At 39.0% G+C, this 22,500-nt stretch overlaps 1 protein-coding gene across 3 annotated transcripts in view; it reads right to left on the bottom strand.

Moving 5' to 3' along the window:
• Positions 1–66: 66 nt before the first annotated feature.
• The window catches only part of LOC135220811 (uncharacterized), a 36,056-nt gene continuing 13,622 nt past the window's right edge, over positions 67–22,500 (bottom strand). For all 3 annotated transcript variants that reach the window (XM_064258325.1, XM_064258323.1, XM_064258324.1), the window contains exons 3-7: positions 5,220–5,352; positions 4,288–4,433; positions 3,376–3,499; positions 2,915–3,073; positions 67–2,554 (exon numbers count right to left, since the gene is read on the bottom strand). In XM_064258325.1, the coding sequence (XP_064114395.1) occupies positions 2,167–2,554; positions 2,915–3,073; positions 3,376–3,499; positions 4,288–4,433; positions 5,220–5,352 (950 nt within the window). In that variant the 3' untranslated portion in view covers positions 67–2,166. The remainder of the gene's footprint in view (positions 2,555–2,914; positions 3,074–3,375; positions 3,500–4,287; positions 4,434–5,219; positions 5,353–22,500) is intronic.

Below are 22,500 nucleotides of genomic sequence, written 5' to 3' on the forward strand. Positions count from 1 at the left end.
TATATATTGTGTGTGTGTCTGTCTGTAGTCCAAAATATAGTTCCAGGTTAGAAAAAACACGTCAAATAACAGGCACATTTTATTCAGAAGATACACGGAGTGCTTGTTTTATTATAAACCAGCTGAACCATGTACGTACGTACAAAAATGTTTAGCTCACAGATTGCCAAAGGATTTCCGTCTTGACTAGAATGGTTATACTATTTATTCCGATAAAGTTTTAGCCCTTTCGAAGAATTTTGCTACGAGGGCCTTCTTAATTAAACAAGGAAAGAACAAGAATAAGAAAGTGTTATCTAAAACTAGGTCATTTTAAACCTCATTAATGATCTTGCACAAATTCTATTCTTAAGCTTTTAATATTTCTCATTCTGGAAGCATCTTTTATTACTTCTGTGTTTCATAATGAAAGTTTGTCATGGTACATAAAATTTAAAGAACAAAAATAAAGTAGTATACGATTTGGAATGGATATCCAAAATACAGAGCTACCAGCATGCAATATAAAAGCTGCAGTTACAATTTAATTTTGTGGCAAAAAACGGGTAACAGACGTTCGACACACGTTTCCCGAGGCACAGACAAAACCATCTCCACGGCATTCTGGCTGAAGGGAATTAAACTTCCTGTGCCTTTTCCCGGCTGTCCTCTCTGGAAGAGACCGCTAGACGAGGAGGGGGAGGAATATGCGGTTTTCTGTTCACAGAAACGGGGTGTTTTCCATTCGGGGATTCTTCAGTGATACAACTAACAAGCAAAGCAAATCTCATTTAGAATATTTCAATTTAGAGTCCACACGAATGCATGCATTGATATAGGCCCTGTTGTCGAACTTCTCAATGTAAATAAAATTCCGTCATGAGAGGCATTACATTCGATAAACCTGTGTTAATATTTATTGATTGGCAGTCTGAAAACCACTTTCCTGCCAAAATATAAAAACCCAGAGCTGGCAAATTATGTGGACGCAGAAACTCTATAGATTAGGAATTGCTAATCGGTAATTCTCCACTTGGTTGCAAGGGATCGCAATTTACTCTGAAGCAACGCAACATTTCCATCATTGCATGGTTGACAGTTAAAATTTCATAAAAAAGAGAAAAATCAGCCAAGCGCCCACGTGCACCCTAGTTAAATTACAAACAAATTCGTCTTCCGCTTTTCCAATAAGGACAGACACGAATAATTGGTGGACAGAAAGTGACCCCTTGAAATAAATGTTTAAATTAATAGAACTGCGAATTGAGGAGATCATGAACCCCATCATGAAAAAGTAGTATCGTCTAGTAACCAAAGGAGAGAACAGGGACAGACATTTCAGTGTTCTCGCATGGACAAAAGAAATCTACACCCTCCAAACCTGTTCCCCTAAAAGATGCTACGTCTTAGGAAGCTACGCAAAAGGAAGCAATCCAATCCATAAACTACGCTTATATACAGGAATATTTAAAGTAGACTTGAACTTGGGTGCTCAGTGTTCCAAGGTAAAATGAGAAAAAGAGAGAGAGAATAATTAGGGAGCGAAAAATTCAGCTTTACCATATTGACTTTGAAGGGAGAGAAACATACGCAACACGATCATGTATAAATTTCTAATATATCTGTGAGTAGTTTTTTTTATCTCTCTCTCAACTTCTTTTTTCAAAGTTCATAGCTACTGTCCAAAGTTTAAGTCTACCATCTAGATGAAGTCTAAGGCAATTATCTCGACCAAGAAAACATTCTTTATCCTTTTTTTATATTTACCGAGAAACAAGACCAAAACTACGCCATGTCTTTTGTAATGGTTCTAAGTGAGAATGCATTATGTGATTTAATAACTAGGACACGATCTATTATCATTCAAAATCTGTTTGAACTGGGCACTGCATCGTTACAGATACATTTTTATGTATGATGATACTGATAAAAGCAAAAGCAATAATCACGGTCCCAGTTCCACTTATTAACTTTTTGTTGTTTTTAAGATTTCAGGAAAATTAACGACATATAACGATGTTTGGTTATGTTAGCTGGAAAATTACAGTTTCAACGATCTTGAGCACCTTTGAAACGAAAAGATGAAAAGATCTGAAAGTACGAAAGGTAAACAAGACATGAGAACGAAAACAGAGCGAGAACCTTCTCCAGTTCTGTTCGGGTGTACAAATTTCAAACAGTCCGCCATTATTGCAACTTCAACACTGTTGTCAAACCGACTACAAGCACAATCGAAATAATGTTCCCAAAGGTTGCAGAAGCACCCCCACGATACTGCTGGCTCTCCGGTTCCAGGTTATTTCCAGAGAGATGGTCGGTCGGGTCTGGAGTGGCCAGGCCGGAGGCCTTTGTCGTCCAGGTAAAGCGGGTTGTCGAATCCGGCGGTGTCGTTGAGGACTGGCGGGACGTTGTCGAATCGGGACGGAGGTAGATGTTGTTGCCGAGGTTATCTTCGTTGTTGTTCTCCCCGTCGTTGATGTTACTGAAGAAATCATCGCCACCGTTGTTGTCGCTCGTGTCAGCGGTTGTGACGGATGGACGGACGTTTGTTCGAGGGCAGTCGTGAGAGTTGGGCCTGAGGGAGGATAAGGGGTCAGATAGTCGACCTTGTCTAACGGATGTAATGCGACATTAGCTTTGTATTACCTTCGTCCTCTTCACTTACAGAAAAGTGTTTGAAAATTAATTTGGCTTGCATTACATTGCAATAATTCTGGATTTACTAATAGGTGTATCGACCAGGAGCATTTGAAGTATTATATAATGGACACAAGTCTAGTGAACTTTAAATCTAACAGCCTACAATAATAGCATAAACTGAGATCAGAGTTACTATTACAATTCAGCAGCATACTGTATACTAGCACTCTAATAGCAGCTCTAGATAGAAAAAATGAGCTCATAAGGTTTTAAGACAAAGAAGGCACAAACTTACACGAAATCGCGGCATTTCTGGAGGAGAAAACCAAGAGCCCGGTCCAACATGTCCCTCATGAATCTGGACGCAGGCATGTTGGACCCAGCGGCTACGCCTTCTTTGTCGCATTCCATCGGCGTCTTTTCGAGAACGCAGTCTCGAAATTTATGATGAGCACTGTTAAATACAGACGGTTATCAGGTACTCCATAATTACGAGCTGTAGACAGTACTTGGATATATATTAAGATTGTAAACGTGACAAGTTCAAGAGGGGAATCCCTGAAAACTGAAACTTTTATTATTCAATTTTGCCAAAACTTACTTCATTGTGGTCTTGTAGCGTAAGTGTGAATGTTTAAATTGAATTGTTACTAATAATGTAAGAAGTCGTTCACTATTGAATGTGTTTCTTTTTATGACTGAGCATTATTAATACCAACAGAAAACCAAAGCAACAGACTAACTAAACAGCCTCACCAACAAAGCTGGGCATCTGTGGCTGCACTTCCTTGGACGAGGTCAGCCAGGTACTGGTACTGGTCGTTGCAGAAAGCCGAATCGGTAGATACTCGTTTCAGACACGGGGCATAAGCAAGGTAGGCTGCGGAGAAACATTCTACATGATGCATCAGAATTCAAATACCATTAAAAAAAAACTGAATAGACGCAATTCACAAAATTTGCTTTATCTAAAAGTCGATTTGAAGCTGAGATGAGATACATGTGTTCTCTCTGCCTACTTGGCCACGGTGAAAGATTACACAAGAAACCTCGTAGGAAGGTCGTGCCGACAGTGCATCTCACGTGGTGCACTATAGACATTCCTTAAGGTTATATGCAGCGTCCTTTCGGGCCCCAACTGCAACCCCTTCCTTTCATTTTGCTGTACCTCAGTTCGTATCTCTTTATTCCATCTTACTTCCCAACCTCTCCTAACAATTGTTTCAGACTGAATGACCTAGAAGGTCCCAGTGCTTGGCCTATGGCTTAGATTTTATATTCCATTCCATTCCTGCACAAGGAAGAACAGTTAAGTCGACTGTCATCCACATCTTGCCGAACAGGCAGGTTCGAATCCTAGTTAGATCTAGGAAGTTGCTTTTATCGGATGCAAATACCTTTATGTATTAGGTTATTTTCAAATTTTAGTGAATTCAATGCTTATGGCTTATTTATGGCTTGTGTTTATATATATATATATATATATATATATATATATATATATATATATATATATATGTGTGTGTGTGTGTGTGTGTGTGTGTGCGTGTGTGTGAGGAAGCAGACAACCGGATCCTTAAACTAGTAGAATGTAGGTATATCTTCCTCTCCCCCCAGCTTTTCAGACAAGGAAGAAAGGCGTCAGCAGAGAGCTGACCTATCACTCACATCTCTGGTAGTCATAGTCCCCAGCGCACAGCTGTTGGATGGATTCGATGGAGCTGCGTATGGCCTGGTTAAACTCATGCTTCTGCGTAGGCGACAGGTAAGTCGCCGTGTACTCGTTTACACAGTCGACGAATCCGTCCCACATCCTAAAAGAAAAAAAAATATGCATGACGTTTACAGAAAAATGTCAAGTCTGAGTATTGCGTATCGAAAACAAATTTCAAATGTTCCAGTCGCTTGTATCGAGAATGTGATTCGAAGAGTCGATCTGAGTGAGAAATTCTTTCAGCGTTAGAAATTCTTCCAGGGAACATCGGCAGTTTTGAAATTCATTTTATTTATGAGCTCCGTCTGATAGTTTCTGAAAAGTTTTTGTTGGTAAAGTAATCAAGTTGATTCGAAAAATCGTTTGAACTGTATCAAATATCCCTGCAATTCCCTTATCATATAAAACGCCTAAGAAGTTGTAATAATAATGTACGCCTTCCTTTTTAGTCAGACAAAACACAATATAATACAGTAGAATACACTATCAAATAAATTGAAAATGTTCTATTCCCTCCTCGCGTGTCACTCATATCCTGTGAATTTTAACTTGAACTTTACTTCGAGAGCGTTAGTGCTTTGAATGTGCTTTAGGCATATCAATGCCCTACTGCGGTTCGTTCATTTTGTCATTAAGATGGCTTTCTCAAGATGTGGTCCGTTTCATTTAATTTTTTACCTTTACAGTTGATTCTTGAACAATTTGTTATGAAATATAGGCTTCAGTCGAATACAAGCGAAAAATAATTGTGACTTAGCGCCTCAGAACTCTCAGCTTGCTTTTGGCATATAATGCTGATTTTATATGTATGTTTGTCTGTTTGTTAACTGTCAGTTATTTATCTTATTCCACCCACCCCACCTCTCTGTATTCCCCTCCTTCATACCTGCAAACGCTTCTGATCTCGGCAACTGTAAGAGGAAAAATGTACCCCGGAGTCTGGACGAGGGGTTCTGCCATCTTGATGCACCTCGCCAAGTGCTCGATGCCCCGCTCATCCCTGGCTTCGTTCCGCCTGACTGCAAAATAGAGAAAAAAAATGGATGAATAATAAAAGAAGAATGAATAAATATAGAAGTAAACGTTTAGATTACAGAAGAATGGTTATTTCCAGGACTGTTATTGTTCAAGGAGATAGTTTCCCAATGCTTTAAACTGCTCTGGCGTAAAAGTCTCTCGAGTTTTATATGAGCCGCCAACAATAGCATTGTAAGTGGAAGCCTGCTCCTAAGTAGGTCCTCATCCTTCAACGTCAAAAGTACCCACCAGTTTGCCTCGGTATATTTTTCCCTAAATTCATGGAACTTCAAAATATTTGATCTTCATTCTCTTTTAATAACCCTTTTCTTCAAACAACACATTTGACCACTGAAGTTTTGTAACTTGAAATCAGATTCAGAGTCCCGAAGAGATTCAAATCAAAGTAATTTGACATAACGTTTCTGTTCGGATGAACTGGGAAAATGTCATTTTGCTCCTTGAAGCTATTTGTAATGAATTTCCCGAATTATTTTTATTATTATTTTTTTATAAAGAAAAAGTTTGGTTTGAAAAGGCTTTGTAAGGTCGGTGTATGACGTTAATCCTCTTTGGGAGTCATCAACTACAACTTTGGACATTTAAAAGCACTTTATATGCCAAACCTGGCGCCAAGTCTCGTGCGAATATGTTCAGCTTCTCGGAAACAAACTCAAAAGCAATCGTTACGAAATAAAAGGACCTGTTTTTAATAATGCTTAATAGATTGAAGAAAGTATATATATATATACATACGTATATACAAGTGTGTGTTTATAAATCAAGCTAGTCAATTAAAATGGCATGGGATTAATAATGCACTGTGACCCATAACCGAGAGGCACTTAGTGAAGAGTTATGAACACCTTGTGGATAGAGATGTTCCTAATACGGTGGATGAGTCTCTCCCTTTATGCCCTGCAGGGGAGTTGTGCCGTCAGTAGGTATTACGGTTCTTTGCAGCGTCCCTTTGTCCTCTAGTTGCAACCCATTTCATTCTTTTACTGTACCCCTGTTCATATTCTCTTTCTTCCAACTTACTAAATTTCACCCTCTTCTAACCATTGTTCCAGAGTGCAACTGTGAGGTTTTCCTCCTGTTACACATTTAAATCTCACTCCGTTTTCCATTCAGTGCTGAATGACCTCATAGGTACCAGCGCTTGGTCTTCGGCGTAAATTGGATATTCTGTTTATCTACATTCTATCTCTCTCTTACGGCTAATGAGCCCAGCACAAGTCAGATCAGGCTACTGTTGTCCTAAGAAATGCCTGATGAGCTTCTTATGCCGAGGCCAAAGGCAATTACGATTTTCATGTCAATACAAGAATATCATAGCACAGCTTCCTCTAAGCACCAAAATCCTGAGGTATGGTTGGTGGTTTGCGGGTCCCTACCCATACCCTGCGCTGATATAGCAAGAGCACAGAAAAGTATTGTGTATAAACACACACACACACATATATATAATATAAATATAATGTATAATAATCTTTCTCTCTCTCTCTCTTTCCTCTCCCTCTCGTTCCTTTCTCTTACTCTTTCTTTCTCTCTCCAACAATCACTGTCTCTTACCCTCTTTCTTCTCAGTAATACCAACTCTCTGTCTGTCTGTCTGTCTTTTTTTCTCTTTCTTCTCCCTAACACCCGGTCTACTCTCTCTCATTTTCTCTCTCTGTCAACCCCCTTCTAAAACCACACCCTTTGATGTCATTGATGTTTACCCTATGGTATTCTTTTCCAAATGATAAGTCATATGTATACAGAAATTTGTAAAGTAAATAAGTTTACGGGCATATCAAGCCCCGTTTCACGGGCAGAACCAGCTCTGTTTCACGGAATCCCTTCGGAGGGTGGGAAGTAGAAATTTTGGGACCCCGGCCTCTCGACCTTTCCGGGGTGGAAACCCATCTCCGCTCCGAATCTCATACATACATACATACATACATACATACAAAAATTCATACCTAAACCCGTAAACGTACCCAACACCCTAACATAAAATTTACGCTAGAAAAAGAATCTAACAGTAAACTCCCATTTTTGGACGTTCTTGTTTCCAAGATCTCTGTAGGATTCCACACGGGTATATATCGTAAAGGTACGTTTACGGGTTTAGGTATGAATTTTTATAGCTCGTGTTATTTCAATTTTAAATTAAACGCCGTTTCTACCCTCCTCCACAGGGCTTTTACTCTGTCATCTAATTGGCTGACCTTTCATGAAGAAATAACAACTCTTTCAAACTATTTCAGGAACAACTGTTTACCATCAAAACTATTCTTCAGACAGTTAAATAGTATGTTGAATAAGAAGATGACGCCACCTCCTCTATATCACACTGTCCCTAAAATGAATTTGTACGCGGCGTTCCCCTACATACAAGATGACACTTTCAGGAAGAAATTTCTAACCATCATTCAAAAAGAATTACCAGCCCTCAACCTGAAACTCATTCCGAAGAATCCCCGAACAGTTGGCTCTCTCTTTAAGTTCAAAGACAAGCTCAGTCCTTTGTTTACATCCAACGTTATATATAAGTACAAGTGCCCCAGATGTAGTCAGGGGATCTATGTCGGATGTACAAAGAGGCTGTTGCGAGTGCGCATTGATGCTCACAGAGGGGTCAGCTTCAGAACTGGGAGCAGATTGTCTAGCCCTGAACAATCTAATATTAAAAACCATTCAAAAATATGTAAAACATATATAGACAATAAAGATTTTTCAATAGTAGGACAGGTACAAAAAGAAAACGACTTAACAATACTGGAATCCATTATTATCAAATTGACCGTACCACCGCTAAACTCCCAAACGTCATCCACACAATTGTTTATTGCCTGATGGTCTTGTTGAGCTGTTTTTCTCTGTCTGTATGTTTGTTATTGTTTTCTCTCTCTCTCTCTCTCTCTCTCTCTCTCTCTCTCTCTCTCTCTCTCTCTCTCTCTCTCTCTCGTTGTAACTCTATACGAGTACAGTAGTATGTTTTTAACTTCCTTCTGGGTAGGTTGTCACATGCCATTTGCTTGTTCTTTAAGTAAATGTTTTATCAATTACATTCTGAATGTTTTAATTTAATTATATGTAATTCGGATTTTATTAATTTATTGATTGCCATGTTCGCTTGTTTGCAGCCTAGAAAATGCAACTATGTGGAATTGTGAAACGTCGGCATATATTTTAATAAAATGCATATGGATAGTGCCTTTCCCTGACCCGCCTTGGATTATATATTATATATAGGTATATATATAGATATATATATATATATATATATATATATATATATATATATATATATATATATATATATATATATATAAGATGTGTAGCTCCCATTATATTCCCACAACACTTTCATAGGCTTAAAATAATCACAACAAAAAGGAAACAGGCTTAGAGACGAATCTTCATGTAACGTTATAATTTATGTTCTCAAGTTCTGGCGTGTATCAGAAATTTGCATTCAAAATTTTTTTAAACCAGTTGACTGTTAAGCCGAAGATTTGTTAATTAATGATGGATTTTGTTTTTTTCTGTACAGTACGGTTATTAACCAGGGCTGGATTAATACGAGACTAAATATTAAACAGCTCACGTGCGTTAATAATGGATCAGTGGGTTATTCCTCTTTACCTATTGTTTGGTGATGAAAAAATTGTTATTTGGATATTTTGTAAACGAGAGTCTGAGAGTAATGTGTACCTCGGCAGGGAATCAAGTTTGAAGTTTTTAACAAAAGAAGAAAAACTTTGGTGCCTTTAGCGGAATAAATGTAAAAATTCCTAATTAGAGAATTTCTAGCTTAAAGGTGATGTTAAAATAAAAATCTAATGTGTGAAAAGAAACTGTATTTGATAAAAAAAAAAAAGAGATAGTTAAGAAATGTAAGAAAAAAAAAAAACTAGGAAAATTAGCGTGGACACGAGCGGTCATATTTGTGTGCTCACCTTTTAAGTTATAAAGGGCCAAGAATTGGAGATATCTTAATCTGTACAGCAGTACTACACAGTATATAGTTTGGTGTGCGGTCACCAGAGCGGCGGCGGCTCGGCATTTGTTTTTGATGACTTCGGTCGCATCCAGGTAGAACATTGCCGACATGAACGTGAAAATTTACTTGCCATTTGTGCTGTTCTTTATTTTAATATAATAGTAGTACGTTGTGCAGCTTATATTCGCCGAAATGGACACACAAACTCTTCAGAAGAAATTGGAAAAGCATTGGAAAGGTTAGCAAGCATATAGATTTTATCTGTACCCATAATTATGTGCTAGGCTATGTTTTTTTCCATCTGTCCATTCGCCTGTGGTGGTCGCGCATGGTAACTGCGTCCCGGGCTTTTAAATAGTTACGCTATATGTAAGTTTTAGGTAAATAAAAGGATATCTGGGTGTACATTTGCAACTGAAAAGTGTTTTAATAATTTACTGTATGGGAATTACACCGTTATTATTCGAAATAGGATATTATTTAAAGCCCGGGATGCAGTGTTACCATGCGCAAACACCACAGGCAGATGGACAGATGGAAAAAAAATGGAGTACAGGTAACCTTGGTTAGGTTAAGACAAGTGTGGCTGGGTAGGCCACCTCCTAACAAAAAAAGGAGTTTCGGAAACGTTCAAATAACACATTTAAACGTTGGAAAATTATATTTTCAAGTTCAAATGTATTAATGGATAAAATTTTACCAAAAATTTTATTTAAGAATGGTAACATGGGAAGAAAGGGTGTTGACCATACAAAGGCTATGCCTATCTATGCCTGTTGATTCGGCAAATGTTTTCGCTTTTCAGACCTTCCCTTAGGAACAGTTTCATTTCAGGTAAGTCAGAATTACTTTCTTATGGTAGCTCTCTTTCATAAATTCTACCCAAGTATCGTTCCAAACTATTATAACCGAAAGAAATGCCTGCATATGCTAGACGTTGCTGTCGTCTGTTGGTTTACTATATGTATAGCTAGCTAGTCTATTTCAATTTTTATTTCATTTCATCTTCCTCTCACTGATGAAGGGGTGGCACCTGCGCACGTGATTGGCTGACAATCAACGTTTCCGATTTCGTTGCTTTATTGTGATAAATATTAAACTATTTCTCTAATAACGCATTTGAATGTTAATATAGACGAAGAAACCTCGTCCCACCCTGGTGACACAAACTCATCGACTTCAATTCATATAGAGTATACCAACACAGCACACGAAGTATGAGATTTTATCCAACAATTTACTTATATCAAACACAATCGATGTCGATGAGCTTTCAGTAATTATGATTTATCCCATTATTATAGCCCAGACCACACATAAACTTGTGCTCAAAAACTGTTTAAATCAAAAGATTTTCTTGTTATTCAAAATTTATTTTATGCAGTGTCATTGCATGTAAATGAATAAATGAAAACACTTTATTATGATACCAGTAAAATATACGTCCGTAAACTAGAAAAATAACTTTTGATATTGTTTGCCACCAAAACATGAATCATGGACCAATGAAGCTAGGACCATAATACTGTATTTCATTGGCGTTTAAGCACACATTCTTTCTCTTTCAGTCAAAATTAGTTCTTCCTGTAACCTTTACTCAGTCCTTCCCTTTATTTATTCATTCTATCTAATTATAATGAGCGTTCCAATACCCAACAATGAATGAAATGGTATACGCCTATGATAGCCTCTTATGCCCTACGTATGTCATCAACCCGGGAACTGGATGAGATTTTAATCTCGGCTTGATAGGTTATGTAGCTAGTCCCCAAACTACCCAGTAACGGGGCTATGATATTTTTTTTTTTTGCTTAGAAAAACTGTATACGTATGCAGAGTATTCCAGAAAGAAAACCACAATTCCATTGCCATCATGCTATGTTATAAATAAAGCAGTGGTTGTTCAATTCACCTACCCATGTAATTCACATGTAAGAAATTGTTAAAATAACCCTTATTCGCACTCGCATAGACAGATATCTTTCTTTAGTAGATATAAGATGGTTTAAAGTCCATCGTTCGTTTTCGTTTAGCCGTAGTAGACTCTTTTGTTACAAGCTCGTCATTCTTGTGCTTGTATTGTTATATTATCTACATAAATCAGCATTTTTATAATCTAAGTAAGGTGGCAGGGTTGCCTGCTACACACACACACACATACACACACACACACACACACACACACACACACACACACACACACACACACATATATATATATATATTATATATATATATATATAATATATATTATATATATATATATATATAAGCAATAAGATGTATTACTGAAGAAACATTTTACAGCTTTATCACAGTAAGGCCTACGATGTCGGACACATTGAGTTTAGCCTTTCAAGAGCTTGCAATGCATAAGACAATCTGCCTAAAGAATACGTTGGTGAGTGAACGTGAAATGAAATATATATATATATATATATATATATATATATATATATATATATATATATATATATATATATATACTGTGCATTGTTGAAACAAATCATATTTTGAAGACTTTCGCTAATATATGGTACCGTAATGATTAATTAATCTGTATTAGAATATCATATTCTTGCAAAGTTAAAAAAAAACACATACACACATTGGTTGCAAACTCTGGGCAGAATCGAGTGTTGCAACAAGGGCACCCGAGACCATAAGCTCGTGAGGGAGAATGCCACTCCGTGTGATTGACTTTATTTTTCAAAGCTCTCTATTATACTCTGTTTTTTTTCATCTGTCCATCTGCCTGTGGTGTTTTTGTATGGTAACACTGCGTCCCGGGCTTTAGATTGTTACGCTATTTGTAAGTTTTAGGTAAATAAAAGTATATCTGGGTGTACATTTGCAACTGAAAAGTGTTTTAATAATTTACTGTATGCGAATTACACCTTTAATATTCGAAATAGGATCTTATTATAATCGTTGAATGTAAGCTGAATGTAACTATCTAAAGCCCGGGACGCAGTGTTACCATACAAAATCACCACAGGCGGATGGACAGATGAAAAAAAACAGAGTATAGGTCTAGTAGTCTTTGTACCGAGTGTGGCCGCAACATATTCTTTATGGAGTTAGCGTCGAGGAACTAGGCACATCCCAGTAACGTTAGTTTTTTTTTCCCCCTTTTAATTAATATTATGTTTTACCTTCCGCAAGTAATGGTTGGAATAGAAACCAGTTAGACGCGATCTTGAAAATTTCTTGCGTTTTACTTTGGCCTTTTCAAATTGAACGTAATTTTACATGCAAATATTTACCAGCTAAATATGGAAAACTTATTAAGTGTGACAACTACGTAATTTTCATTTCAATTTAGTTCCCCCGTATTTCTTCGAACGAAAATTTGGGAGCGTTGGGTAATGCACTGCGTGAGACTAGGATTATCATATTCATCTATTGCGGTACACGGAATATGGGAAAGTTGCTTTTGAAAACACGCTCTCTCTCTCTCTCTCTCTCTCTCTCTCTCTCTCTCTCTCGTTTAGCGCCTTTGTTTTTTTTTTTATGGGTGTTTTAAAACGTTGCAATGGAAACCAGTGGTTATTCAGCAACGGGACCAACGGCTTTACGTGACTTCCGAACCACGTCGAGAGTGAACTTCTATCACCAGAAATACACATCTCTCACTCCTCAATGGAATGGCCGAGAATCGAACCCGCGACCACAGAGGTGAGAAGCAAACACCAAACCAACCACGCCACTGAGGCGCTCTTTTTTTTTTTTTTTTTTTTTTTTTTTTTTGCGCCTTTGCGTTTCGTAGAAACATTCTCCCCTCCCTCCCTCACGTCTCTCGTTGACTTTCCGCACGCATTTTGTTCAGCCATCGGCCCCATCTTCTCTCTCTCTCTCTCTCTCTCTCTCTCTCCTCTCTCTCTCTCTCTCTCGTTTAGCGCCTTTGACGTTTCGTAGAATCCTTCTCCCCTCCCTCACTCACGTCTCTCTTGACTTTCCGCACGCGTTTTGTTCAGCCATCGCCCCCATCTTCTCTCTCTCTCTCTCTCTCTCTCTCTCTCTCTCTGTAACACTTCTTCCTACGTTTTACCCCCTCCATTTTTTCTCCCCCTTATCGCTCGATCCCTCCCCTCCACTTCTGCCACTTGAGATGGATCTCGAGACCTGATTAGCGGAGGTATTCAATAGCATCTGAAAGAATTGGAAAAGAGAACAAAACCGCGAAGGAAGGGGAGAGGATGACTCCAGTAGCCCAGACAAAGTCGATATGCGAAGCCTTGTGAAAAAATGTGCGCAGGAAAAGCGTTCGTTAATGACAGGGCGGGGGGGGGGGGAGTTAATAATTTTTTAAGTGGTGTTAAAATATCCAGCTATAATATTGTAAAGCCACAGATGGCCTTAACTGTGACGATTGGAGTTGCATAAAGGCCAGTTAATCAAACTCCTAATGCTTTCTGGCGATTATTAAGTACGAATTCCTTATTCTCTTGTTCAGGCGGTCATCTTTTCATAGCCACAGGCTATTAAAAGCTGCTTCTTTTTCTTTTAATTCTCCTTCAAATCATTATTATTATTACTAGCCAAGCTGCACCCTCGGTTAGACAGAAGTAGTAGCACTATTAATAATAATAGCGATAGTAGCATTAACATTTCCTGAAAGGAAGTGCTCTCCTTCGGTACCAAGTAGCGTGAAATCAGATAAGGCTGCTGACGTTCCTTTGTCAACAGGCCGGAAGGATGGGTGGAGACACTTAAGGTGCACGTCGTCATACTTCTTAATTATTGCCGTAGATTAAAAGCTTACAATGTCAAGGTCATACCTGCGGGAATCCTTGATGGTAACATACGTCATATGATCTTTCTCTCTCTCTCCCTCTCTCTCTCTCCATTGCTACGGCGAATAAGTCCTTATTTAAATGGCCTTAACAGTGGTTTTGTTGTTTACATTTATAGTGTGGTACAATATCTACTTCCCAAATTCACGAGTGCATGTATAAATGCTCGTATTTGCTTCCACTTAATGATAAAGGGATATTTTGAGCATTTAAAAAAAGCATTCGCCCAAGGTCAGGTTGTTACTCATTGCTGTGTAATAACTTGGGTTGTTTTTCATCACACATTGAGGTCTCACGAAGCCGAAACTCTAGGTTTTTGTTTGTTGTGCAGTCTTGACATTATTTTAATTTTGTTCTAAGGGGTCCACAATCATAAAAAATGTTGAGAGTTCGTGTATAATTTTAAAACCCTTACAAAAAGCTTTCGAACCCCGCAACATTTTTTTTTATTGTGGACCCCTTACAACATTATATACACTCTCGCAATAGAGAGTTTTTCCCAATTATTTTCATTTTTGTACTAGATTAGACCGCTCTCTCTACTATGCTTGCAACATGCTGCCTTTCTATCAAATAAGCAGCATTTGTTGTGGTAGTGGTTGCCCCAGCAGCCTGCGTTACGAAATTGAAGAAAGCCGTATTAGAAATTCATCTGTTGCATTTGTCGAATGAGAGGCAGTGATCATAAAAAAGAAGTGAGTTTTATCACGGATTATATTAGGTGATATGAAAAGCACAGCCTGAAATGCAGTGGGTGCCACAACACTTACTCCCTGTAGCGGGTTAGCGCCACCAGTGCCTCTCACGCAATTCTTGAAGGCAGCACAAGAATTCTCTGCAGCGTCCCTTCGGCCCCTAGATGGACCCCTTTCATTCCTTTTACTGTACCTCCGTTCATATCGTCTTCCTTCCCTCTTACTCTCCACCTCTCCTTAGAATTGTTTCATAGTAGTGCAACTGGAGGTTTCCCCCTTGTTACACCTTTAAAACCTTTTTCCTCTTAATTTCCCTTACAGGGCTGAATGACTTCGTAGGTCCCAGCGCTTGACCTTGGGCCTAAATTTTGCATTAAAGTTCCAATACTAAACAGTTACTCAGCCACATATTAAAAAGTCCGCTGGACAGAACATTTAGCTGCTACAGATTAGAATGACAAAAGCGAGGCGCCGACAAACCATCTCGCTAGAGACTGGCGAGTGAGGCTTTGGCAGCTCTTATGACAGGTCCGCCTCATTGCCACTTCCCTTCTGTCTCATATGCCCGCTTCCGTCAAGGAAACGATCCAGAACGCACCCGAGGTGGGTAACGTCTTGCGGCATGAAATCACTTCGCAACCTTCAAGTCTAACAGTTGAGTTAACAACCACTGTCGGAAGCCTATGCTATCCCCTCGTGTTTCGTCTTGCACGCAGCGACCTTGAAATGTTGATATTGGCTGACATTTAGGAAAAGTTGCTGGGAAAATCGGAGGGTGAAGAAAAAATGCAGTCCGCAATGGAAATGAGGATGATGCTTAGATCTGGATAAGACCCTTAAGGCTTCCACTTTCAGACTTTAACCGAGATGATTTCTATTTGGATTCTCTCAAATGGACATTTGTATTCCGAAGGTGTCGAGATCGGGGACAGAGAACATTCAGATTAATGAAGAAGAATCCTCTTCCTCTTACTTACCGGGGAAAAGGATGGTCTTATTCTTGATTACTGATCACGGCAGGAATTCCCTTCATATTTTCCCAAATATTTTACCTTCTATTTACCCCATACTGGTAGTTCCTCACTGGACGAGTGGTTTTCGCGCTCGGCCACCAATCCGGTGGTCCAAAGTTCGATTCTCGGCCCGGCCAACGCGGAATCAGAGGAAGATATTTCTGGTGATAGAAATTCATTTCTCGATATAATGTGGTTCGGATCCCACAATAAGCTGTAGGTCCCGTTGCTAGTCACGTGAAAATATCTAATCCTTCGGGCCAGCCCTAGGAGAGCTGTTAATCAGCTCAGTGGTCTGGTTAAACTAAGATATACTTAACTTTAACCCCATACTGGTATTGTCCTTATTTTCCGACATATTTTTGCTGGCTCCATTCGACATACCAAGTCGCCCTAGTTAACCTCGCAAAAGGGTCGTTTGCGTTTTGTATATTTTCTTCACATTTTCTCTTATTTTCCGACAAAGTTCCGCCGAACCCATTTCAGATCAGGTCACACCGCACAAATCTTGTAAACGTTTTGCTCAGAAGTCTTTTCCTAATATTTTTCAATGGAGTTAAACTCATTCTAGAATATATAATTCACCTAAACCCGTCGATATTTTTTTTTCTATATTTGCCCCACTGTTTTACATACTGAATTCAATTGACTTCTATAAACCAACAATATCATTGTCATTAGCTTCCCTGATATTTTCCCGCCGTTGGTGGGTAGTGCCGTCAGTGCACCTCTTGCGCGGTGCTCTGTAGGCATTAATTGAGGTGCTTTGCAGCGTCCCTTCGGCCCGTGACTGCAGCCCCTTGCATTCCTTTTCCTGTACCTCTGTTCATATTTTTTCTCCCATCTTACTTTCCACACTCTTCCAACAATGGTTTCGTAGTGCAACTGTGAGGTGATCCTCCTGTTACATCTTTTTTAATTTTTATTCTCAATTTTCCTTTCAGCGCCGAATGACCTCATAGGTCTCAGCGCTTGGCCTTCGAGCTTAAATTGTATAGTCTGTTCTATTCTGATATTTTCCGACGAAGTTTGACGATTCTAATTTAGATACAACTCAGCGGAGTCAGCAGATTTTTTTCTTTTCCAAATCCCTTCTTCATATTGTTCTGGCGTACTTTAGGTGACCTCAAGTAAACTTCCGAGTATGAATACATTTCCTTGAACCTTTCCTAATATTTCCTCGACAGAACTGGAGTGACTCTAATAGATGTACATCAGCTAAAACTGCAGATAGCTTCCTTAATATCTCCCATAATATTTTCCCTGCGGAGTTTAACCGACTCCAATTATTCAGACACATTTGATCTGAGCGTTTTTATATTTTCCATGATATTTTTCCAATAAAAATGACGTGACTTCAGATGACATTTAGCTACGCCTGTCGAAATCTTCCCTGTATTCTTCCCTAATATTTCACTTCATATTCTACTTGCATACGATAGTGATTCGATTAAATGCTCTGTAATTGCAGCTTTGGCTCACACCCGTCATTATAAGCGAGAACTTGTCGCGTTGTTAATCCTAAGCGCCGAGTACAAGGCCTGAACGCCTATGTAGTGAGTGCTTGCTTGCAAGGTCGCTAATTATGGCTGGAATTTGGGGTTGCTCTTAATTTGACAGGTATGTTCTCGAGGTAACAATCTGAGTTGATGTGATTTAGCCTGCTTTGCCTGTGTTGTTCAGTCTGCTATCTCTCTTATTGAACTGTTTCTCTCTGTCCTCCTACAGAGCTATTTAGCTATCTATCTATGTAATTAAGTGTCTCTCTCTCTCTCTCTCTCTCTCTCTCTCTCTCTCTCTCTCTCTCTCTCTCTCCTCTCTCTCTCTCTCTCTCTCTCTCTCTCTCTCTCTCTCCAACATACACACAAAAAATAGTAAAGCTAAAGAGGCAGAACATCCTAACGCAATTGGCGCGCGCATCACCCGCATAAAAACCGAACAAAAACGCAAATATCAGTTACGGTAATGACACATCCTCACACCCAGACAAAAAGAAGAAGAAGAAGGAAAGGAAACTGAAGATATTTTTCGGTGATTTTATTCTCGGGGGAATTTACAGAGAGCAGCGAGGGAGTTTCCTGTAATCGGGAGGTGGGTTCTGCCTGTAATTTAGACGGTGAAGAGCAGCCTTGCGTACAGCGATTGCTGTACAGTATACCGGGAGGGAGGGAGGTAGAAAGGGAGGAACCTTTCAACACAAGAAATAAGTCTTCATGAGCACCTGTCTGGGAAGGCAATCCAGGTGCTCTTCACAGGTGAATTGTCGATGGGTGGCAATGGCGACGGGGAGCATGATTTTTTTTTTATATTTTTGTGCATTAAATTGGTCTAGATAAGGAGGTAGATTCTTTATATGGCAGAGCATTATGATTATTTCCAAAATTTCCCAGAGTCTGTGACCTCACCTTCTTCATCTCAAGGTAAATGCGCATGGCAGCTGCTTTGAATAATAACTGCTATGTGCTTTATATCCCACACTCAGCCGTGATTTTATTTTGATGTTAGAAAAATGACCGTAAGCGTGACGGCACCAGTGCATTCACGACTTCTTGCTGGAGGTACGAGACAGAGTCCTTCCTTGGTTTCGGGTAAAGGAGATGAGCTTATATCACCTGGATTCGTAGGGATGAGTTCACGTCCGTATATCCGGTACAAAGCAGCAGCTCTGTATGCTTTTTTCTTTGGAAGTAGATCAGCGCCGTGATTCCTTATAGTTCACCCTAGCCGCAACTACTTTCATTTCTTTTACTGTGCCTCCTTTCATATTATCTTTCTTCCATCTTACTTTCCACCCTTTCCATACAATTGATTCATTGTGCAACTGCGAGGCTTTCCTCCTGTTACACTTTTCAAACCTTTTCACTGTCAATTTCCGTTTCAACGCTGAATGGCCTTAGTTGCCCCACTGCTTGGCATGATGCCTAACCTTATATTTCACTGTATCGGACTTTTAAAATTTGATCTTTACCAAGAACGTTTTCTGGGTTGATTGATCAAAACGGAGGAAAAGACTCATTTTGGTGCAAAGGCCTTTTTTCAAGATCGAGCGAATTGCTGAACACCGGCCGAGTTACCTGGTGTCTTATCGTTGTTCAATAGACGTAACATAAAAGTTGTACCGGAGGACTTTCAAAGCTCAAAGTTCGTGGAAAACAGCAAATTAGAAAAATAAACACAGCAAAATACTAATGGTAGCCGCACAGAAAGGCATCAGAGATGCACAGGAAAATGCAGTGAATAATACTATCAAAACTAGTAAAAAGGATAGTAATAAATTTCATAACATTATTAATAATGCTGTGGAGGAAGAAAAAGTAAAACTTTTTGCAAACTAAGAAATACACACAGTAATGTACTCAGCATAGATCTGAAGGGAGGGATTGTTAGAACGCTATGCGAAAACCCCTTTAAAAATATGTTCATTTTGATGCGAAACCAACATATCACCAAGCCGTAAATAGTTAAACGGGCAAGGTTATTCCCCAAATCCCACCTTTTCCTTCCGGAAAGTAGATGCCTAGATAACCTAGTCGGAAAAGCTAGGTAAACCCGACGATAGCGTTGCTCTGTTTCACGAGTTACAAACCTCCTTGAGCAGCGAGCTGCGGACGCTTTCTGTAAGACAGTGGGTCAGAACGGCTGCGATTTTTATCTCGAATTCTCTCTCTTCTGTGTTTCCTGGCATCTTTATCTGTCTCAAGGTCATCGGAAGAAATCAACTTTCAGGGACTCATCAGAGGGATTTCAGTTGAGTCTTCACTATGCCTCGTCCAAAACTGCTAGATTTAATGTTGCGTGTAATAAAGACATCCTTCCAACTCTACTTACTACAGAAAGTTAAGTTTTCCCCTAGTCCTCTATGGATTATGTCTACCAAATCTCGCGTAAATTTATGCATGTAAACTTTTGGAGTGCTTCAAATGAGTATGGTCTATGAAAAATCACAGGAAATCAAAGGTATTTTGTGTTAATAGAGTTTAAAACACTTCTGAGATTAACGTTTTTTGTCTTTAGCTATAAGAATGCATCAGTATAACTTTATTGCAAGATTTAAAACATTTACTACGCTTAAAGTTTTCCTGAATTTGTTTTAATTATGGGCGATGTAAAACAAAAAAGCAGTAGCGGGGTGATTGTCTGCCGCCAAAGATATCCCCATTACGAAACTATACCTGTTTGACCATACCTTCCTTTCAACTGCTCAACTGTCGCTTTATGTGGGAGTCGTCATTTGTCATCATTGCATCATCCAAAAAACACAGTCATCTCTTCTGCTTTCGCGCCAACGAATACAAAAAAGGGGTCCATTGTTTGCGCTGTGGTCAGCGATGCTGTGTGATCTTGCTGACCTGGTTTCGTACTAAATAAAGCAGGACTTTCGATGGGTGTGTTTGGAATACTTATCTAGAGCAGGTGACGTTGAGTAAGAAGCTGAGCATTGTTTCGGCGTTATTGTTCTAACCCTTTAGAAAGTGGCGCGCTTCATGCCGGGTTGTGGCCGTTTTCAGCTACCTTCATATTGATTATTTTGTCATTTGTCGGAATATTAAAATAAGGATTCGGATCTTATCATTTGTAAAAGATGACCTATTTCATGGCAGTTGTTATATGAAAATAATTGAGAACTATAGTTTTAACGGGCGTTGATATAATTCTTTAGAGAAAACTCACTCTAACTTTCTAACAGGTGTAGTACCCGGTCTATGGAACTTCAGCAAATAAACTAAGGAAACGAGGAAGTAAATGGAAAGAATGTCCAGGCATAAGTGTTAATCTGGTCAGTCCTAAATCTTTCGTGAATTCCTCCATTTTTCCTTTTTCACATGTTGGCAATGTATTCCAAGAGAGTTGCATTTCAGGCTTGTTTTCATGAATGTTGGCTCATTTGGAATGGTGAAGGTGAAAAGAATGAAAACGGAATAAAGGCCGTCGCCGTAACTTATCCCAAATCTGGCCGCTTTCCTGCCTTGTTCCGCGTTGAGCTGGAAGTAGCCCGGTGTTTCAGCGGAAACAGGGCTGGCGAACGCTTCCGTTTCGTTGTTATGATGGGAGTGGGTGTTTGGTCGCTCCATGGTACAGTTAATACGAACACTTCCTTTGCCTTTCTCTCTACGTGGCCAAAGAGTATGGCGTTCTGAATATTTTTTGTGTTCCACGCCCGGCTGATCTTCCTTTTCCCCAAACAATCCGTGGTTTGTTTCTGCCTCTCCACCGCTCTTTTTTTGACATACATGCACGCACTTTCTGCTAGTCATTCGATCAGCAAATTTAAGCAACCTTGGGGCTGGTCAGTACTTGTATGGGTGGGGCATTTATTCTCAGTCAAAGTATTCTAACTACATCAACCTTTTCTTTGTAGGTACTTGGCAATCGAAACATTCACCCGAAATTGACAACAGGAAGAAAATGTCAAGGGCTTCTATAAATGCCCCCGACAATTAACTTTGTGGTGACTTGAAGTCTCCTCGTACGCAAAAAATCTGAGACCAAGAAGAATCTTCCCCAGCTGGCATTATCCTCACTGAAGGCAACAGTCTTAACGCCGACTCTGATCTGCATTTTCTGCTCGAATGCCGGTTCGGAATTAATCCGACGTTTGGGAGTTAATGTAGGGAATATTTTTTCTTTTCTGCCTACTGTCATTGCTCTTGAAGTAGTCTGCTTCTTTACTGTTCATATACGTGAGTTGCTCTTGTTATTGATACAGATTATACTACTGAGGCATTATTAGTATTACTACTATTACTACTACTCTCTTTATCACACTGTACAGGACATCATATGATAATTTTATCAGGCATGATCTTAATATTATATATATATATATAGATATATATATATTATATAACCTATATATATTATATATATAATATATATAAATATGTAAATATATATATATATATATATATATATATAAAACGTGTGTGTGCGTGCGTGCAAGCGTGTTTTTTTTTATTTGAGAACTGCGTACATTCATAGATAACTTATATATTTACTGTATCCACTCATTAATATTAATACGATCTACAACGTAGATATTTTAAGGCCTTTGTTATATCACTTATGTTGATGAAATTCGTATTCTGCAGAGAGCAGTTCCTTTTGTGAGAGTCAAAATCAGACGCACTGTCAGTCACCCCACCGCACTCCCAAGTTTTATTCAGTCACCATGCCAGAAACCCAGTCATTCAAGCAGCCACTCATTCACTCAGTCAGCCACACAGTCGGAGCGCTTACACCATTTAACAGGAGGGAGTTACAACGAAAGATTTTGCTTTAATTTATTTTTCTTTTATAATAAAAATAACAATTTGTATATTATACATATTCAGTCAATAGTGCTAACATTTGGCATATTTTATGATCGTATGTGTACACAAAAGGATTGTAATGATATTTAAGTACTACAATTATGTACGAAATCGTCACAACAAACGCTACCATAAGGAGCTCAAAAAGTGATTTTGCTTTAATGCGTCAAATGAGAACCAGGTCCCATTTTCCTCCGACAAGTTTAATATTTGGGTTTCGTCATTCACTTCGTTCGATGTTATTATGACTTGCGGTTAGAAAATGAAGCTTCCTGCTTCTTGTGTAAGAAAGTTACTGTATAAATTGCATTTTAATGTTTGTGAATAAGAACGAGAATGGC

Source organism: Macrobrachium nipponense, chromosome 2 (assembly GCF_015104395.2).
Source record: "Macrobrachium nipponense isolate FS-2020 chromosome 2, ASM1510439v2, whole genome shotgun sequence".
NCBI classification, from domain to species: domain Eukaryota; kingdom Metazoa; phylum Arthropoda; class Malacostraca; order Decapoda; family Palaemonidae; genus Macrobrachium; species Macrobrachium nipponense.